An 18,296-nucleotide genomic window follows, 5' to 3' on the forward strand; every position below is an offset into this window, starting at 1 on the left:
GCTGCGTTACCGTGCCCCACGCTGTGTTACCGTGCCCCACGCTGCGTTACCGTGCCCCACGCTGTGTTACCGGGCCCCACGCTGTGTTACCGTGCCCCACGCTGTGTTACCGTGCCCCACGCTGTGTTACCGTGCCCCACGCTGTGTTACCGTGCCGCACACGGTGTTACCGTGTCCCACGCTGTGTTACCGTGCCCCACGCTGTGTTACCGTGCCCCACTCTGTGTTACCGTGCCCCACGCTGTGTTACCGTGCCCCACGCTGCGTTACCGTGCCCCACGTTGTGTTACCGTGCCCCACACTGTGTTACCGTGCCCCACACTGTGTTACCGTGCCCCACGTTGTGTTACCGTGCCCCACGCTGTGTTACCGTGCCCCACGCTGCGTTACCGTGCCCCACACTGCGTTACCGTGCCCCACGCTGCGTTACCGTGCCCCACGCTGTGTTACCGTGTCCCACACTGTGTTACCGTGCCCCACGCTGTGTTACCGTGCCCCACGCTGTGTTACCGTGCCCCACGCTGTGTTACCGTGCCCCACGCTGCGTTACCGTGCCCCACACTGTGTTACCGTGCCCCACGCTGTGTTACCGTGCCCCACGCTGTGTTACCGTGCTCCACGCTGTGTTACCGTGCCCCACGCTGTGTTACCGTGCCCCACACTGTGTTACCGTGCCCCACGCTGTGTTACCGTGCCCCAAGCTGTGCTACTTTGCCGCCCAACATCCTTCATCAAATAAGTTGCCCAGAACTGAACACAATCCTCCAAATGTTGTCTGACTCCTGATTTGTAAGATGTAGCATCACTTTTATACGCTATGCCTTATATCAAAGATTATCCCTAATTTCTCTTTCAAGCCATGGATTGGCCCTCTTACCCCCTTTGCTTTCTGCCGGACAGGAATGAACAGTTGCTGTAGTTCTTCCATACGTTCCTTGAATGTTTGCCATTGTCTATCCACTGTCATCCCTTTAAGTAGCTCTCCTCAATCTCACAAGGCCAACTCACGCCTCATATCCTCACAGTTCCCTTTATTAAGATTCAGCACCCGAGTCTCCGAATCAACTACTTCACTCTCCATCTTGATAAAAAATTCTGTCATGTTATGGTCGCTCATCCCCAAGGGGTCTCGTACAGCCAGATTGGCAATGACTCCCTTCTCATTACACAGTACCCAGTCTAAGATGGTCTGCTCTCTAGTTGGTTCCTCCACATATTGGTCAAGAAAACCATCCCGTAAACACTCCAGGAATTCCTCCTCTTCGGCATTGTGGCTAATTTGATTTGCCCAATCACTGTGAAGATTAAAATCACCCATGATCACCGATATTCCCTTGTTAAATGCATCTCTAATTTCTTGTTTCATGCCATTCCCAACCTCACCACTGCAGTTTGGGGGTCTATATATGACTCCCACTAATATTTTGTGCCATTTGGTTGAGGAGGGTGAGGCTGCACAAATATCTCCACCGTCAGTGATGGAGGAGCCCAGCACATCTGTGCAAAAGACGAGGCCGAGGCATTCGCAATCTTCAGCCAGAAGTGCCGAGTGGATGATCCGTCTCGGTCTCCTCCGGAGGTCCCAGCATCACAGATGTGACAATTTGATTCACTCCACGTGATATCAAGAAATGGCTGAAGGCACTGGACACTGCAAAGGCTCTGGGCCCTGACAATATTCCGGCAATATTACTGAAGACATGTGCTCCAGAACTTGCCGCACCCCGAGCCAAGCTGTTCCAGTACAGCTGCAACACTGGCATCTACCCAGCAATGTGGAAAATTGCCCAGGTGTGTCCTGTACACAAGAAACAGGACAAATCCAACCCAGCCAATTACCGCCCTATCAGTCTCCTCTCCATCATCAGCAACGTAATGGAAGGAGTCATCAACAGTGCGAACAAGAGCACTTACTCAGCAAGGTACCATACAGGAGGCTGCTAAATAAGATAAGAGCCCATGGTGTTGACGGCAAGGTACATGGATAGAGGATCAGCTGACTGGCAGACGGCCGAGAGTGGGGATAAAGGGGTCCTTTTGGGAATGCCTGACACTGGGAACTTCCGAAGTACAAAGGAATTAGAGCCTATCATTAAGATGACATTAAGGAGTATTTGGAAGTGCACGATAAAATAGGACTGAGTCAGCACGGCTTTGTCAAAGGGAGGTCGTGTCTGACAAATCTGTTGGAGTTCTTTGAGGAAGTAACAAGGAAGTTAGACAAAGGAGAACCAGTGGACACGATTTATTTAGATTTCCAGAAGGCCTTTGACAAGGTGCCGCATAGGAGACTGTTAAATAAGTTAAGAGCCCATGGTGTTAAGGGTAAGATCCTGGCATGGATTGAGGATTGGCTGACTGGCAGAAGGCAGAGAGTGGGGATAAAGGGGTCTTTTTCAGGATGACAGCCGGTGACTAGTGGTGTGTCTCAGGGGTCTGTGCTGGGACCACAACGTTTCACAATATACATTAACGATCTGGAAGAAGGAACTGAAGGCTCTGTTGCTAAGTTTGCAGATGATACAAAGATCTGTAGAGGGACAGGTAGTATTGAGGAAGCAAGGGGGCTGCAGAAGGACTTGGACAAGCTAGGAGAGCGGGCAATGAAGTGGCAGATAGAATACAATGTGGAAAAGTGTGAGGTTATGCACTTTGGAAGGAGAAATAGAGGCATAGACTATTTTCTAAATGGGGAGATGCTTAGGAAATCAGAAACACAAAGGGACTTAGGAGTCCTTGAAAATGAAAAAATGAAAATCGCTTATTGTCACAAGTAGGCTTCAAATGAAGTTACTGTGAAAAGCCCCTAGTCGCTGTTTTGTTCTGCTCCTGACGTAACATAAGCTGCTTCCTTGATGTGCACTCTGACAAAGGAAGGTTCAGACTTGGAGATAGCTTTAACACGTTTATTAAACTATTAACAATTCTCCTACTTGGATTCGACGCTACTGTTAATCCTGCTATAGCTACTCGAACTGACGAACCAGTCTGCTACAATCCACGTGGTGGGTGTGATGCTCAATCAACCTTGTGTCTGTACTCAGAGTGTCTCCACTGGAAAGAGACTGAGCATGTATGATGTGTCCTTTTATATGGGTTGGTGTAATGCCCTCCTGTGGTAGTGTCACCTCTGTGTGTATCATGAATGCCCATTGGTCGTGTCCTGTCTTAATGACCTATTGGTTGAATGTCTTTGAGTCATGTCTCTGGTGCTCCCTCTAGTGTCTATCTAGTCTACGTGTATTTACATTAACCCCTTGTGTATTTAGTGATGCACATCACCACAGTCGCCACATTCCGGCGCCTGTTCGGGGAGGCTGGTGCGGGAATTGAACGGTGCTGCTGGCCTGCCTTGGTCTGCTTTCAAAGCCAGCGATTTAGCCCTGTGCTAAACAGTTTCTCTTAAGGTTAATGTGCAGGTTCAGTCGGCAGTTAGGAAGGCAAATGCAATGTTAGCATTCATGTCAAGAGGGCTGGAATACAAGACCAGGGATGTACTTCTGAGGCTGTAGAAGGCTCTGGTCAGACCCCATTTGGAGTATTGTGAGCAGATTCGGGCCCCGTATCTAAGGAAGGATGTGCTGGCCTTGGAAAGGGTCCAGAGGAGGTTCACAAGAATGATCCCTGGAATGAAGAGCTTGTCGTATGAGGAACGGTTGAGGACTCTGGGTCTGTACTCGTTGGAGTTTAGAAGGATGAGGGGGGATCTTATTGAAACTTACAGGATACTGCGAGGCCCGGATAGAGTGGACGTGGAGAGGATGTTTCCACTTACAGAAAAAACTAGAACCAGAGGACACCATCTCAGACTAAAGGGACGATCCTTTAAAACAGAGATGAGGAGGAATTTCTTCAGCCAGAGGGTGGTGAATCTGTGGAACTCTTTGCCGCAGAAGGCTGTGGAGGCCAAATCACTGAGTGTCTTTAAGACAGAGATAGATAGGTTCTTGATTAATAAGGGGATCAGGGGTTATGGGGAGAAGGCAGGAGAATGGAGATGAGAAAAATATCAGCCATGATTGAATGGCGGAGCAGACTCGATGGGCCGAGTGGCCTAATTCTGCTCCTATGCCTTTTGGGACCTTGGCGTGTCGATCTCTGAAGGCAGGAGGGCAAGTTAATCGGGGGGTGAAAAAGGGTTATGGGATACTTGTCTTTATCAGTCAAGGCATAGATTACAAAAGCAGGGAGGTGATGTTGGAAGGGAACAGGGTTTTGAGTTATATGATCAGTCATGGCCAGAATGAATGGTGCAGCAAAAGCTCAGAGGGTTCGCCTCGTCCTGTTCCTCTGTTTCAACATTCCCTCGTCGCCCCTGAAATACATGAATGCAGGGACCCTCCAACGCTCCTTATACAAACCAACAACCACTACCAATTCGAAGGACAAGCGGAGCAGATATTTGATTTATTCTTCAATGGGATGTGGGCGTCGCGGACTGGGTCCTAACCCTAACCCTAGCCCGAACCCTAACCCTAGCCCGAACCCTAACCCTAGCCCGAACCCTAACCCTAGCCCGAACCCTAATCCTAGCCCGAACCCTAACCCTAGCCCGAACCCTAACCCTAGCCCGAGCCCTAATCCGAACCCTACTTGCGGGGGCAGTAGAGTCACCCTCATTACTGTGGGTCTGGAGTCACATGTAATAATAATAATAGCCTTTATTGTCACAAGTAGGCTTACATTAAACTGCAATGAAGTTACTGTGAAAATACCCAAGTCGTCACATTCCGGCGCCTGTTCGGGTACACAGAGCGAGAATTCAGAATGTCCAATTCACCTAACAGCACGTCTTTGGACTGTGGGAGGAAACTGGAGCACCCGGAGGAAACCCACGCAGACACGGGGAGAACGTGCAGACTCCACACAGACAGTGACCCAGCGGGGAATCAAACCTGGGACCCTGGGGCTGTGAAGCAACAGTGCTAACCACTGTGCTACCATGCTGCCCAGACCGGGTAAGGACGGCAGAGCCTAAAGGACATTAGTGAACCAGATGGGTTTTTGTGACAATTAATGATCATCATTAGACTTTTAATTCCAGATTTTTACTGAATTTTCACCATCTGCAGGGGTGGGATTTGAACCGGGGTCCCCAGAGGATTACTCTGGGTCTCTGGGTTACTAGTCCAGTGACAGTGCCAATACGCCACAGCCTCCCCTCAGAAACTTGGAACCTCACCACCTGGAGGTTCCCCTCCAAGTCACACTGACTGGGAAATATATCGCCGTTCCTTCACTGTCGCTGGGGCAACATCCTGGACTCGCTCCCTAACAGCACAGTGGGTGTACCTACACCTCAAAGGCTGCAGCGGTTCAAGCAGGCAGCTCACTCCCACCTTCTGAAGGGCAACTAGTTTTGGACAATAAATGCGGCCTAACCAGCGACGTCCACATCCCGTAAATTAATTAAAAAACAATACTGTTTGCTTCAACACTCTTTGAGGACGTGAATTCCACATTGTGATCACTCTTTGGACAAAAACCCATTCCAGGAGAAGCAACTCACTGTGTGCTTTTAAGATATTCTTCCTTACTCTCCTTCTTCCCCTTTGGCCGAGGTTTGATGCCTTGCAAAGTAAGAGAGTGTGTCTGTGTACACCACTGGGATAGGGTCACCATGAACTGTAACACACAGAATGTCACATTAGTCATTGCAATCCAAGCAGATTTCATATTGATGAATGAAAGAGATGCAGGATGGTAAGAATGTGTAAATAAAATCACCTCATACTTTCCTGTATTAAATTTAATCTGCCTCTCTTCTGCCCATTGCACTAACCTGTCTCCTTTTTTATGTTCTGAGCTCCTGACTTCATTAGTACCTTGGTCCAAATCTGGACAGACAGCTGGACTCAAGGTGAGGCTGAGAGTGACCACCCTTGACACTTAAAGACAGCAGTTCAGCATCACAGACAACAGCAAAAGTAAAGTAAAGTAAATGGGAATCAGGGGGAAACCGCTTCATGGAACCTTGGTAAGGCCGCACTTGGAATATTGCGCACAATTCTGGTCGCCACACTACCAGAAGGATGTGGAGGCTTTGGAGTGTGTGCAGAGGTGGTTAACCAGGATGTTGCCTGGTCTGGAGAGTGTTAGCATGTGGAGAGGCTGAATAGACTTGGACTGTTTTAATTAGAACGATCGAGGTTGAGGGGTGACCTGATAGAGGTCTACAAGAGAGCTGCGAGTCGGAGCGGAGATTTAAAAAGCGCGGGAGCTGCGAGTCGGAGCGGAGATTTAAAAAGCGCGGGAGCTGCGAGTCGGAGCGGAGATTAAAAAAGATCACGGCCTAGTTTCGGGAGCCGTTCGGAGGAGGAGGAGCAGTCTCTGTCAGGGAGAGAACCTGAGAACATCTGAGACCCTCAGAAGGTAAGTAAGTGATTTTTACTCATTTTTACTTTTATTACCTTTTCAAATTGTGTGTGTCGGGGGGAAACTGAAGTGACATCACAGAAAAGCTGTGACCGGAGTGGCTGGTTGGGAATCTACACTAAATATAAAAAATTAAGCATTGGTAACTAATTAAACATAATTACTTAATTATAATTTAGTACTATATTTAACTTTCACATTTATAGTAGAAATCTAGTGCTAGGAAACAGATAGTTAACAGTAACTTTTTAAAAACATTTTTTTTAAATTTAAATTTTAATTTACTAATTAATTGACGCAATGTCAGTTAGAGGGGTGCAGTGCTCTGACTGTGAGATGTGGCAGGTCCGGGAGGCTTCCAGCGTCCCGGATGGCTTCATCTGCAGAAAGTGCACCCAACTGGAGCTCCTCACAGACCGCATGGTTCGGTTGGAGCAGCAATTGGATGCACTTAGGAGCATGCAGGTGGCGGAAAGCGTCATAGATCGCAGTTATATAAATGTGGTCACACCCAAGGTGCAGACAGAGAAATGGGTGACCACCAGAAAGGGCAGGCAGTCAGTGCAGGAATCCCCTGTGGTTGTCCCCCTCTCGAACAGGTATACCCCTTTGGATACTGTCGGGGGGGATAGCCTATCAGGGGAAAACAGCAGCAGCCAGAGCAGTGGCACCACGGCTGGCTCTGATGTTCAGAAGGGAGGGTCAAAGCGCAGAAGAGTAATAGTAATAGGGGACTCTATAGTCAGGGGCACAGATAGGCGCTTCTGTGGACGTGAAAGAGACTCCAGGATGGTATGTTGCTTCCCTGGTGCCAGGGTCCAGGATGTCTCCGAACGGGTAGAGGGCATCCTGAACGGGGAGGGCAAACAGGCAGAGGTCGTCTGATTGGACGGCTATGACCAGTGGTGTTCCACAGGGATCAGTGCTGGGACCTTTGCTCTTTGTAGTATATATAAATGATTTGGAGGAAAATGTAACTGGTCTGATTAGTAAGTTTGCAGACGACACAAAGGTTGGTGGAATTGCGGATAGCGATGAGGACTGTCGGAGGATACAGCAGGATTTAGATTGTCTGGAGACTTGGGCGGAGAGATGGCAGATGGAGTTTAATCCGGACAAATGTGAGGTAATGCATTTTGGAAGGTCTAATGCAGGTAGGGAATATACAGTGAATGGTAGAACCCTCAAGAGTATTGACAGTATGAGAGATCTAGGAGTACAGGTCCACAGGTCACTGAAAGGGGCAACACAGGTGGAGAAGGTAGTCAAGAAGGCATACGGCATGCTTACCTTCATTGGCCGGGGCATTGAGTATAAAAATTGGCAAGTCATGTTGCAGCTGTATAGAACCTTGGTTAGGCCACACTTGGAGTATAGTGTTCAATTCTGGTTGCCACACTACCAGAAGGATGTGGAGGCTTTAGAGAGGGTGCAGAAGAGATTTACCAGAATGTTGCCTGGTATGGAGGGCATTAGCTATGAGGAGAGGCTGAATAAACTCGGTGTGATCTCACTGGAACGACAGAGGTTGAGGGGCGACCTGATAGAGGTCTACAAAATTATGAGGGGCATAGACAGAGTGGATAGTCAGAGGCTTTTCCCCAGGGTAGAGGGGTCAATTACTAGGGGGCATAGGTTTAAGGTGAGAGGGGCAAGGTTTAGAGTAGATGTACGAGGCACGTTTTTTACGCAGAGGGTAGTGGGTGCCTGGAACTCGCTACCGGAGGAGGTGGTGGAAGCAGGGATGATAGGGACATTTAAGGGGCATCTTGACAAATATATGAATAGGATGGGAATAGAGGGATACGGACCCAGGAAGTGTAGAAGATTGTAGTTTAGCCGGGCAGCATGGTCGGCACGGGCTTGGAGGGCCGAAGGGCCTGTTCCTGTGCTGTACATTTCTTTGTTCTTTGTTTGTTATTTTTTCATGCCCAGAACCCGAATGAGCAGGTTCACCCCGGAGGTGGAGGACAAATGTGAGCGGTGCCAGAGGGGCCGGCCAACCACACCCACATGGTCTGGGCTTGCCCCAAGCTTGCTGGGTTCTGGACAGGCTTCTCCGAGGCAATGTCCAAGGTTGTGGGGGTGAGGGTGAAGCCTTGCCCAATAGTGGCAATCTTCGGGGTATTGGAGCAGCCGGAGTTACACATCGGGAAGGGGGCCAACGCCCTCGCTTTCGTTTCCCTAATCGCACGCCGGAGAATCCTGCTCGGCTGGCGATCGGCAGCACCACCCACAGCTGCAGACTGGCTCCCTGACCTCTCGGAACTTCTCCACCTGGAGAAGATTAAGTTCGGCACCCGAGGGTCGGAGGAAGCTTCCTGGAGACTTGGGGGCAGTTTGTCGGCCTGTTCAAAAACCTGCCGAGGCCAACGACAAGGAGTAAGCCAGGGAAAGTTAGTCAAATGAAGGACAAAACAAACCTCTCTGTAAAATAAAGTAAATTAGGGTTAGGGTTAGGGTTAGGGTTAGGGTTAACCCTAATTAGTGCGGGCAAGAACAATGTCATGTATATAATTAACAACTGTTTATAAATATGAGAAAAGCCATAAAAACATTTTCATAAAAAAAGATCTTGATACAATATTGAGAAAAGATATTGGGACACGTGATCGGCGCAGACTTGGAGGATGTAGATTGTTAGCACCCAGAACCCCGTACCCCTGCCAGAGCCCCCATCCTCACCCACACAGCCCCCATCCTCACCCAGAGCCCCCATCCTCACCCAGAGCCCCCATCCTCACCCAGAGCCCCCATCCTCACCCACAGAGCCCCCATCCTCACCCACACAGCCCCCATCCTCACCCACACAGCCCCCATCCTCACCCAGAGCCCCCATCCTCACCCACAGAGCCCCCATCCTCACCCACAGAGCCCCCATCCTCACCCAGAGCCCCCACCCTCACCCACACAGCCCCCATCCTCACCCAGAGCCCCCATCCCCACCCACAGAGCCCCCATCGTCACCCAGAGCCCCCATCGTCACCCACACAGCCCCCACCCTCACCCACACAGCCCCCACCCTCACCCACAGAGTCCCCATCCTCACCCACAGAGCCCCCATCCTCACCCACAGAGCCCCCATCCTCACCCACACAGCCCCCATCCCCACCCAGAGCCCCCATCCCCACCCAGAGCCCCCATCCCCACCCACAGAGCCCCCATCCTCACCCAGAGCCCCCACCCTCACCCACACAGCCCCCATCCTCACCCACAGAGCCCCCATCCCCACCCAGAGCCCCCATCCCCACCCACAGAGCCCCCATCCTCACCCAGAGCCCCCACCCTCACCCACACAGCCCCATCCTCACCCACAGAGCCCCCATCCTCACCCACAGAGCCCCCATCCTCACCCAGAGCCCCCACCCTCACCCACACAGCCCCCATCCTCACCCACAGAGCCCCCATCCTCACCCAGAGCCCCCACCCTCACCCACACAGCCCCCATCCTCACTCACAGAGCCCCCATCCTCACCCAGAGCCCCCATCCTCACCCACAGAGCCCCCATCCTCACCCACAGAGCCCCCATCCTCACCCACAGAGCCCCCACCCTCACCCACAGAGCCCCCACCCTCACCCACAGAGCCCCCATCCCCACCCAGAGCCCCCATCCTCACCCAGAGCCCCCATCCCCACCCACAGAGCCCCCATCGTCACCCAGAGCCCCCACCCTCACCCACACAGCCCCCACCCTCACCCACAGAGTCCCCATCCTCACCCACAGAGCCCCCATCCTCACCCACACAGCCCCCATCCCCACCCAGAGCCCCCATCCCCACCCAGAGCCCCCATCCCCACCCACAGAGCCCCCATCCTCACCCAGAGCCCCCATCCCCACCCACAGAGCCCCCATCCTCACCCAGAGCCCCCACCCTCACCCACACAGCCCCCATCCTCACCCAGAGCCCCCATCCCCACCCACAGAGCCCCCATCGTCACCCAGAGCCCCCACCCTCACCCACACAGCCCCCACCCTCACCCAGAGCCCCCACCCTCACCCACAGAGCCCCCATCGTCACCCAGAGCCCCCACCCTCACCCACAGAGCCCCCACCCTCACCCACACAGCCCCCACCCTCACCCACAGAGCCCCCATCCTCACCCACACAGCCCCCATCCTCACCCAGAGCCCCCATCCTCACCCAGAGCCCCCATCCCCACCCACAGAGCCCCCATCCTCACCCACAGAGCCCCCACCCTCACCCACAGAGCCCCCATCCCCACCCAGAGCCCCCATCCTCACCCAGAGCCCCCACCCTTACCCAGAGCCCCCTTCCTCACCCACACAGCCCCCATCCTCACCCAGAGCCCCCACCCTTACCCAGAGCCCCCTTCCTCACCCACAGAGCCCCCATCCCCACCCACAGAGCCCCCACCCTCACCCACAGAGCCCCCACCCTCACCCACAGAGCCCCCATCCCCACCCAGAGCCCCCATCCTCACCCAGAGCCCCCACCCTTACCCAGAGCCCCCTTCCTCACCCACACAGCCCCCATCCTCACCCAGAGCCCCCACCCTTACCCAGAGCCCCCTTCCTCACCCACACAGCCCCCATCCTCACCCAGAGCCCCCACCCTCACCCAGAGCCCCCATCCTCACCCAGAGCCCCCATCCCCACCCACAGAGCCCCCATCCTCACCCTGAGCCCCCATCCTCACCCAGAGCCCCCACCCTCACCCAGAGCCCCCACCCTCACCCAGAGCCCCCATCCTCACCCAGAGCCCCCACCCTCACCCAGAGCCCCCACCCTCACCCACACAGCCCCCACCCTCACCCACAGAGCCCCCATCCTCACCCACACAGCCCCCATCCTCACCCACAGAGCCCCCATCCTCACCCAGAGCCCCCATCCCCACCCACACAGCCCCCACCCTCACCCAGAGCCCCCATCCTCACCCAGAGCCTCCATCCCCACCCACAGAGCCACCATCCCCACCCACAGAGCCCCCATCCTCTCCCAGAGCCCACATCCCCACCCACAGAGCCCCCATCCTCACCCAGAGCCCCCACCCTCACCCACAGAGCCCCCATCCTCACCCAGGGCCCACATCCCCACCCACAGAGCCCCCATCCTCACCCAGAGCCCCCATCCCCACCCACAGAGCCCCCATCCACACCCTGAGCCCCCATCCTCACCCACACAGCCCCCACCCTCACCCACAGAGCCCCCATCCTCACCCACACAGCCCCCACCCTCACCCACAGAGCCCCCACCCTCACCCACAGAGCCCCCATCCTCACCCACACAGCCCCCACCCTCACCCACAGAGCCCCCACCCTCACCCACAGAGCCCCCATCCTCACCCACACAGCCCCCACCCTCACCCACAGAGCCCCCATCCTCACCCACACAGCCCCCACCCTCACCCACAGAGCCCCCATCCCCACCCAGAGCCCCCATCCTCACCCAGAGCCCCCATCCTCACCCAGAGCCCCCTTCCTCACCCACAGAGCCCCCACCCTCACCCACAGAGACCCCATCCTCACCCAGAGCCCCCATCCTCACCCAGAGCCCCCACCCTCACCCACACAGCCCCCATCCTCACCCAGAGCCCCCACCCTCACCCACACAGCCCCCACCCTCACCCACAGAGCCCCCATCCTCACCCAGAGCCCCCATCCCCACCCAGAGCCCCCATCCCCACCCAGAGCCCCCATCCTCACCCAGAGCCCCCATCCCCACCCAGAGCCCCCATCCTCACCCAGAGCCCCCATCCCCACCCACACAGCCCCCACCCTCACCCACAGAGCACCCATCCCCACCCACACAGCCCCCACCCTCACCCACAGAGCCCCCATCCCCACCCACACAGCCCCCACCCTCACCCAGAGCCCCCATCCTCACCCAGAGCCCCCATCCCCACCCACAGAGCCCCCACCCTCACCCACACAGCCCCCACCCTCACCCAGAGCCCCCACCCTCACCCACAGAGCCCCCATCCCCACCCAGAGCCCCCATCCCCACCCAGAGCCCCCATCCTCACCCAGAGCCCCCATCCTCACCCTGAGCCCCCATCCTCACCCAGAGCCCCCATCCCCACCCACACAGCCCCCACCCTCACCCACAGAGCCCCCACCCTCACCCAGAGCCCCCATCCTCACCCAGAGCCCCCATCCCCACCCACAGAGCCCCCACCCTCACCCACAGAGCCCCCATCGTCACCCACACAGCCCCCACCCTCACCCACAGAGCCCCCACCCTCACCCACACAGCCCCCATCCTCACCCAGAGCCCCCATCCCCACCCACAGAGCCCCCACCCTCACCCAGAGCCCCCATCCTCACCCAGAGCCCCCATCCTCACCCAGAGCCCCCATCCTCACCCAGAGCCCCCACCCTCACCCACAGAGCCCCCATCCTCACCCAGAGCCCCCATCCTCACCCAGAGCCCCCACCCTCACCCACAGAGCCCCCATCCACACCCACACAGCCCCCATCCTCACCCACAGAGCCCCCATCCTCACCCAGAGCCCCCATCCCCACCCACAGAGCCCCCACCCTCACCCACAGAGCCCCCTTCCTCACCCAGAGCCCCCATCCTCACCCACAGAGCCCCCATCCCCACCCAGAGCCCCCACCCTCACCCACACAGCCCCCATCCTCACCCAGAGCCCCCATCCTCACCCACACAGCCCCCATCCTCACCCTGAGCCCCCATCCTCACCCACACAGCCCCCACCCTCACCCACAGAGCCCCCATCCCCACCCAGAGCCCCCATCCTCACCCAGAGCCCCCATCCTCACCCAGAGCCCCCATCCTCACCCTGAGCCCCCACCCTCACCCCCAGAGCCCCCATCCTCACCCAGAGCCCCCATCCTCACCCTGAGCCCCCACCCTCACCCTGAGCCCCCACCCTCACCCCCAGAGCCCCCATCCTCACCCTGAGCCCCCACCCTCACCCCCAGAGCCCCCATCCTCACCCTGAGCCCCCACCCTCACCCCCAGAGCCCCCATCCTCACCCTGAGCCCCCATCCTCACCCTGAGCCCCCACCCTCACCCTGAGCCCCCACCCTCACCCCCAGAGCCCCCATCCTCACCCTGAGCCCCCATCCTCACACTGAGCCCCCATCCTCACCCTGAGCCCCCATCCTCACCCTGAGCCCCCATCCTCACCCAGAGACCCCATCCTCACCCAGAGAGCACCCGGCAATACATCAGATTCGACCTAGACCCCCCCCCCGGCACCGAAACAGAAACAGGAATTGCAGCAAAACATTCACCTTTACCGCCTGAGCCCGTCCCACCACCAACAGAATATCCCACCTCAACAAGGCAGCTTCACCCTCCGCACCCTCATCACCAACTCAGCCCTCACCCTCCGCACCAACGCAGCCCTCACCCTCCTCACCCTCCGCACCAACGCAGCCCTCACCCTCCGCACCAACTCAGCCCTCACCCTCCTCACCCTCCGCACCAACTCAGCCCTCACCCTCCTCACCCTCCGCACCCTCCTCACCCTCCGCACCAACTCAGCCCTCACCCTCCGCACCCTCCTCACCCTCCGCACCAACTCAGCCCTCACCCTCCTCACCCTCCGCACCCTCCTCACCCTCCGCACCCTCCTCACCCTCCGCACCCTCCTCACCCTCCGCACCCTCCTCACACTCCGCACCCTCCTCAGCAACTCAGCCCTCACCCTCCGCACCCTCCGCACCAACTCAGCCCTCACCCTCCTCACCCTCCGCACCCTCCGCACCAACTCAGCCCTCACCCTCCTCACCCTCCGCACCCTCCTCACCCTCCGCACCAACTCAGCCCTCACCCTCCTCACCCTCCGCACCCTCCTCAGCAACTCAGCCCTCACCCTCCTCACCCTCCTCACCAACTCAGCCCTCACCCTCCTCACCCTCCGCACCCTCCTCACCAACTCAGCCCTCACCCTCCTCACCCTCCGCACCCTCCTCAGCAACTCAGCCCTCACCCTCCTCACCCTCCTCACCAACTCAGCCCTCACCCTCCTCACCCTCCGCACCAACTCACCAAACTCGTTAAGTTCAACTTCCGAATCCCCGCCCAATCCCGGGCACCTGCACCGATACCTCGTTTGACGCTGCCAAACGAATGGAAGCCTCCCCCGCCCCTCCCTCTCCCCCCACCCCCCGAACCCTCTCCCCCCCCCGACTCCTCTCCCATCCCCCCCGACTCCTCTCCCCTCCGACTCCTCTCCCCTCCCCTCCCTCCTGACCCCTTCCCCCCCCTGAACCCTCTCCCATCCCCCCGACTCCTCTCCCCTCCCCTCCCTCCTGACCCCTTCCCCCCCCTGAACCCTCTCCCATCCCCCCCCGACTCCTCTCCCCTCCCACTCCTCTCCCCTCCCCCCCCCGACTCCCCTCCCCTCCCTCCTGACCCCTTCCCCCCCCTGAACCCTCTCCCATCCCCCCCGACTCCTCTCCCCTCCCACTCCTCTCCCCTCCCCCCCCCGACTCCTCTCCCCTCCCTCCTGACCCCTTTCCCCCCCGAACCCTCTCCCTCCCCTACGGACCCCTCTCCCCTCCCCGACCCCTCTCCCAGTGAAGAACCATAAAATACTCACATTTCCCGACATATAATTTGTACCCTGAAAACATCCCAAATCTCTGGAGCAGCCCCATTATGTTCCCCATCGAGGAGCCCAGCTCCGAAATACACAAGTCATCGGCAGTTAAGGACGCTCTCTGCTCTCCCCCGCCTCACTATCCCTCCACAACCCCGAGCTGCTCAGCACAATGGCCAAGGGCTCTGCAGCCAATGTAAACATGGGGGACCCTTGTCTCGGAGCCCAAAGCAATGCAAAATACCCTGAATTTGTGCTGTTCGTGCGCATACTCCCCATTGGCTCCTTATCCAGCAGCCGCACCCACCCCATCAACTCCGGTCCAATCCCAACTCTCTCCAGTACCGCCCTCAAATAACTCCACTCCACCCGATCGAACGCCTTCTCCGTCTCCAGCGTCACCACCAGCTCCGACTCCCTTCCCTCTGCTGGAGAAAGCAGCACATTCCGCAACCGCCTCACATTCAAGGACAGCTGTCCACCCTTGACCAATCCGGTATGGTCCCCCCACCTGCGCCCCGCCCCCCCCAAAAAAACCTTTGGGAGGCCTCATTCCAATCTTAATGCCAGCACCTTTGCCAATATCTTGACATCTACATTCAGCGGAGATATGGGCCTGTAGGACCCCCGGATCCATGTCCTTCTTAAGTAACAGACAGATGGAAGCCTGTCCCATCGTTCACAGCAAGACCCCCTCTGACCATCGCCTCCTCAAACAATCCCACCATCAACAGTGCCAGCCTCTCCTTAAATTCCTTAGACATTCGACCGGAAACCCATCTGGCCCTGTAACCACCTAAACTGGCCAACTCCCGATTTAAATTGGCGAACGGCAAAGGCTGATGGGAAAGTCAGCCAACAAGACAGAAACCAGCAGCTGCAGGTTTGCTGTGTATTTAACTCTGCAAAAGGCCAGACAACATCGATACCAGCGACCATCAGCGTAACAATGTAGCAGCCATCTGCATACTGATGAGCAATCCCCGGGAACAATAAGTAACATTTGGACACACAAAGCAAAGCCAGACTCCTCGGCGCCAGCAGGAGCCAACACAAAGGAGGTGAACGAGCACCTCAAGACCGCCCCTCGATCAGGGAACCGCTCCAGTATTGGAGAAATCGAACCAAGCGATTGGGACAAAGTCCAATCACTTGGGACCAGGTACAGGGTCCGCCCCGAAAGGCAGGAAGCCCCGGGGGACGATAAGAGTTAAGCCCCAAGTTCAAATAGCTCTCCTCTTCACCTCTTCGCTCTCATCTTCACCTCTTCGCTCTCTTCACGCTCTTCTTTCTGCCCGGGTCACCCAGCAACAACGAACCAACATTGACCGTGACCGGTGCAGTGACTCCAGTGATCATCAAACTCGTAAGTCTTAATTCAACGCTCGCTACGAGATAGGCGCTCCGAGCTACCAATCCGTACCAACTTCGAATCCCGCAGACTCAGAACCCGAACAAAAGGCCATTTGTTCCCCTGACCTGGTGGGCCAGTCCGAAGCTAAGTATAGGCCTGTTAGTTGTAGAAGTAGCTTAGACGTAGAATTTGTGCATGAGTAGCGATTACTGTGTATAATAAATGTGCTTTGATTTAAACCTTACTAATCGGTGTATTGGATTATTGATCATTACTCGGACTTGAACCTCATGGCGGTATCATAAAGATACCTGGCGACTCGAGAGCAAAGGTGATAAAACAGAGCAAGTGAACCAAGGAGAAAATTAGCAGCAGCCTGCATCCTCCCAATCGCCGGCTCCTCCAACCCTGCCCACTCCACCTCACCCAACCTCGGACACTCCATCCCAGTCAAAAACTCCCTCATCTCCCGTTCCTCCTCCGGTGGCTTCGACCTATACAGGTCCCTACAGAACTCCTTAAACACCTTATTAATCTGTTCCAGAGCCAGCACCAATTCCCCGTCTTATCCCGAACCATCTCCCTTAATGCGGCCTCCCTCCAGAGCTGATCTGCGAACATACGACCCGCTTTCTCCCCGTACTAATAAACAGCCCTCTCACCCTTCCCAGCTAACGCACCACTTTCCCCATGGACAATAGGTCGAACTTCGCCTGCACTCACAGTACTCCAGGTGTGGCCTCACTAACACCTTATACAATTTCAAATTAACATCCCTAGTCTTAAACTCCATCCCTCTAGCAATGAAGGACAAAACTCCATTTGCCTTCTTAATCACCTGTTGCACCTGTAAACCAACTTTTTGCGACTCATGCACTAGCACACCCAGGTCTCTCTGCACAGCATGTTTTAATATTTTATCGTGAAATAATAATCCCTTTTGCCGTTATTCTTACCAAAATGAATATCCTCACATTTGTCAACATTGTATTCTATCTGCCAGACCCTCGCCCATTCACTTAGCCTATCCAAATCCCTCTGCAGACTTCCAGTATCCTCTGCACTTTTTGCTTTACCACTCATCTTGGTGTCGTCTGCAAACTTGGACACATTGCACTTGGTCCCCAACTCCAAATCATCTATGTAAATTGTGGACAATTGTGGGCCAACACTGATCCCTGAGGGACACCACTAGCTACTGATTGCCAACCAGAGAACATAAGAACATAAGAACTAGGAACAGGAGTAGGCCATCTGGCCCCTCGAGCCTGCTCCGCCATTTAATGAGATCATGGCTGATCTTTGTGGACTCAGCTCCACTCTCCGGCCCGTACACCATATCCCCGAATCCCTTTATTCTTTAGAAAGGCATCTATCTTTTTCTTAAAAACGTTTAAAGAAGGAGCCTCAACTGCTTCACTGGGCAAGGAATTCCAGAGATTCACAACCCTTTGGGTGAAGAAGTTCCTCCTACACTCCGTCCTAAATCTACTTCCCCTTATTTTGAGGCTATACCCCCTAGTTCTGCTTTCCCCGACCAGTGGAAACAACCTGCCCGCATCTATCCTATCTATTCCCTTCATAATTTTATATGTCTCAATAAGATCCTCCCGCATCCTTCTAAACTCCAATGAGTACAGTCCCAGTCTACTCAACCTCTCGTCATAATCTAATCCCCTCAACTCTGGGATCAACCTAGTGAATCTCCTCTGCACTCCCTCCAGTGCCAATATGTCCTTTCTCAGGTAAGGAGACCAAAACTGAACACAATACTCCAGATGCGGCCTCACCAACACCCTATACAATTGCAGCATAACCTCACTAGTCTTGAACTCCATCCCTCTAGCAATGAAAGACAAAACTCGATTAGCCTTCTTAATCACCTGTTGCACCTGCACACCAACTTTTTGCGACTCGTGCACCAGCACACCCAGGTCCCTCTGCACAGCAGCATGTTTTAACATCTTACCGTTTAAATAATAATCCATTCTGCTGTTATTCCTCCCAAAATGGATAGCCTCACACTTGGCAA

The 18,296-nt window shown here is 55.5% G+C and overlaps 1 protein-coding gene across 2 annotated transcripts in view; it reads right to left on the minus strand.

Moving 5' to 3' along the window:
* The window catches only part of fbxo41 (F-box protein 41), a 491,913-nt gene that overhangs the window by 133,504 nt on the left and 340,113 nt on the right, over positions 1–18,296 (minus strand). For both annotated transcript variants that reach the window (XM_072497820.1, XM_072497821.1), the window contains exon 7: positions 5,510–5,625. In XM_072497820.1, the coding sequence (XP_072353921.1) occupies positions 5,510–5,625 (116 nt within the window). The remainder of the gene's footprint in view (positions 1–5,509; positions 5,626–18,296) is intronic.

Source organism: Scyliorhinus torazame, chromosome 3 (assembly GCF_047496885.1).
Source record: "Scyliorhinus torazame isolate Kashiwa2021f chromosome 3, sScyTor2.1, whole genome shotgun sequence".
Lineage (NCBI taxonomy): Eukaryota > Metazoa > Chordata > Chondrichthyes > Carcharhiniformes > Scyliorhinidae > Scyliorhinus > Scyliorhinus torazame.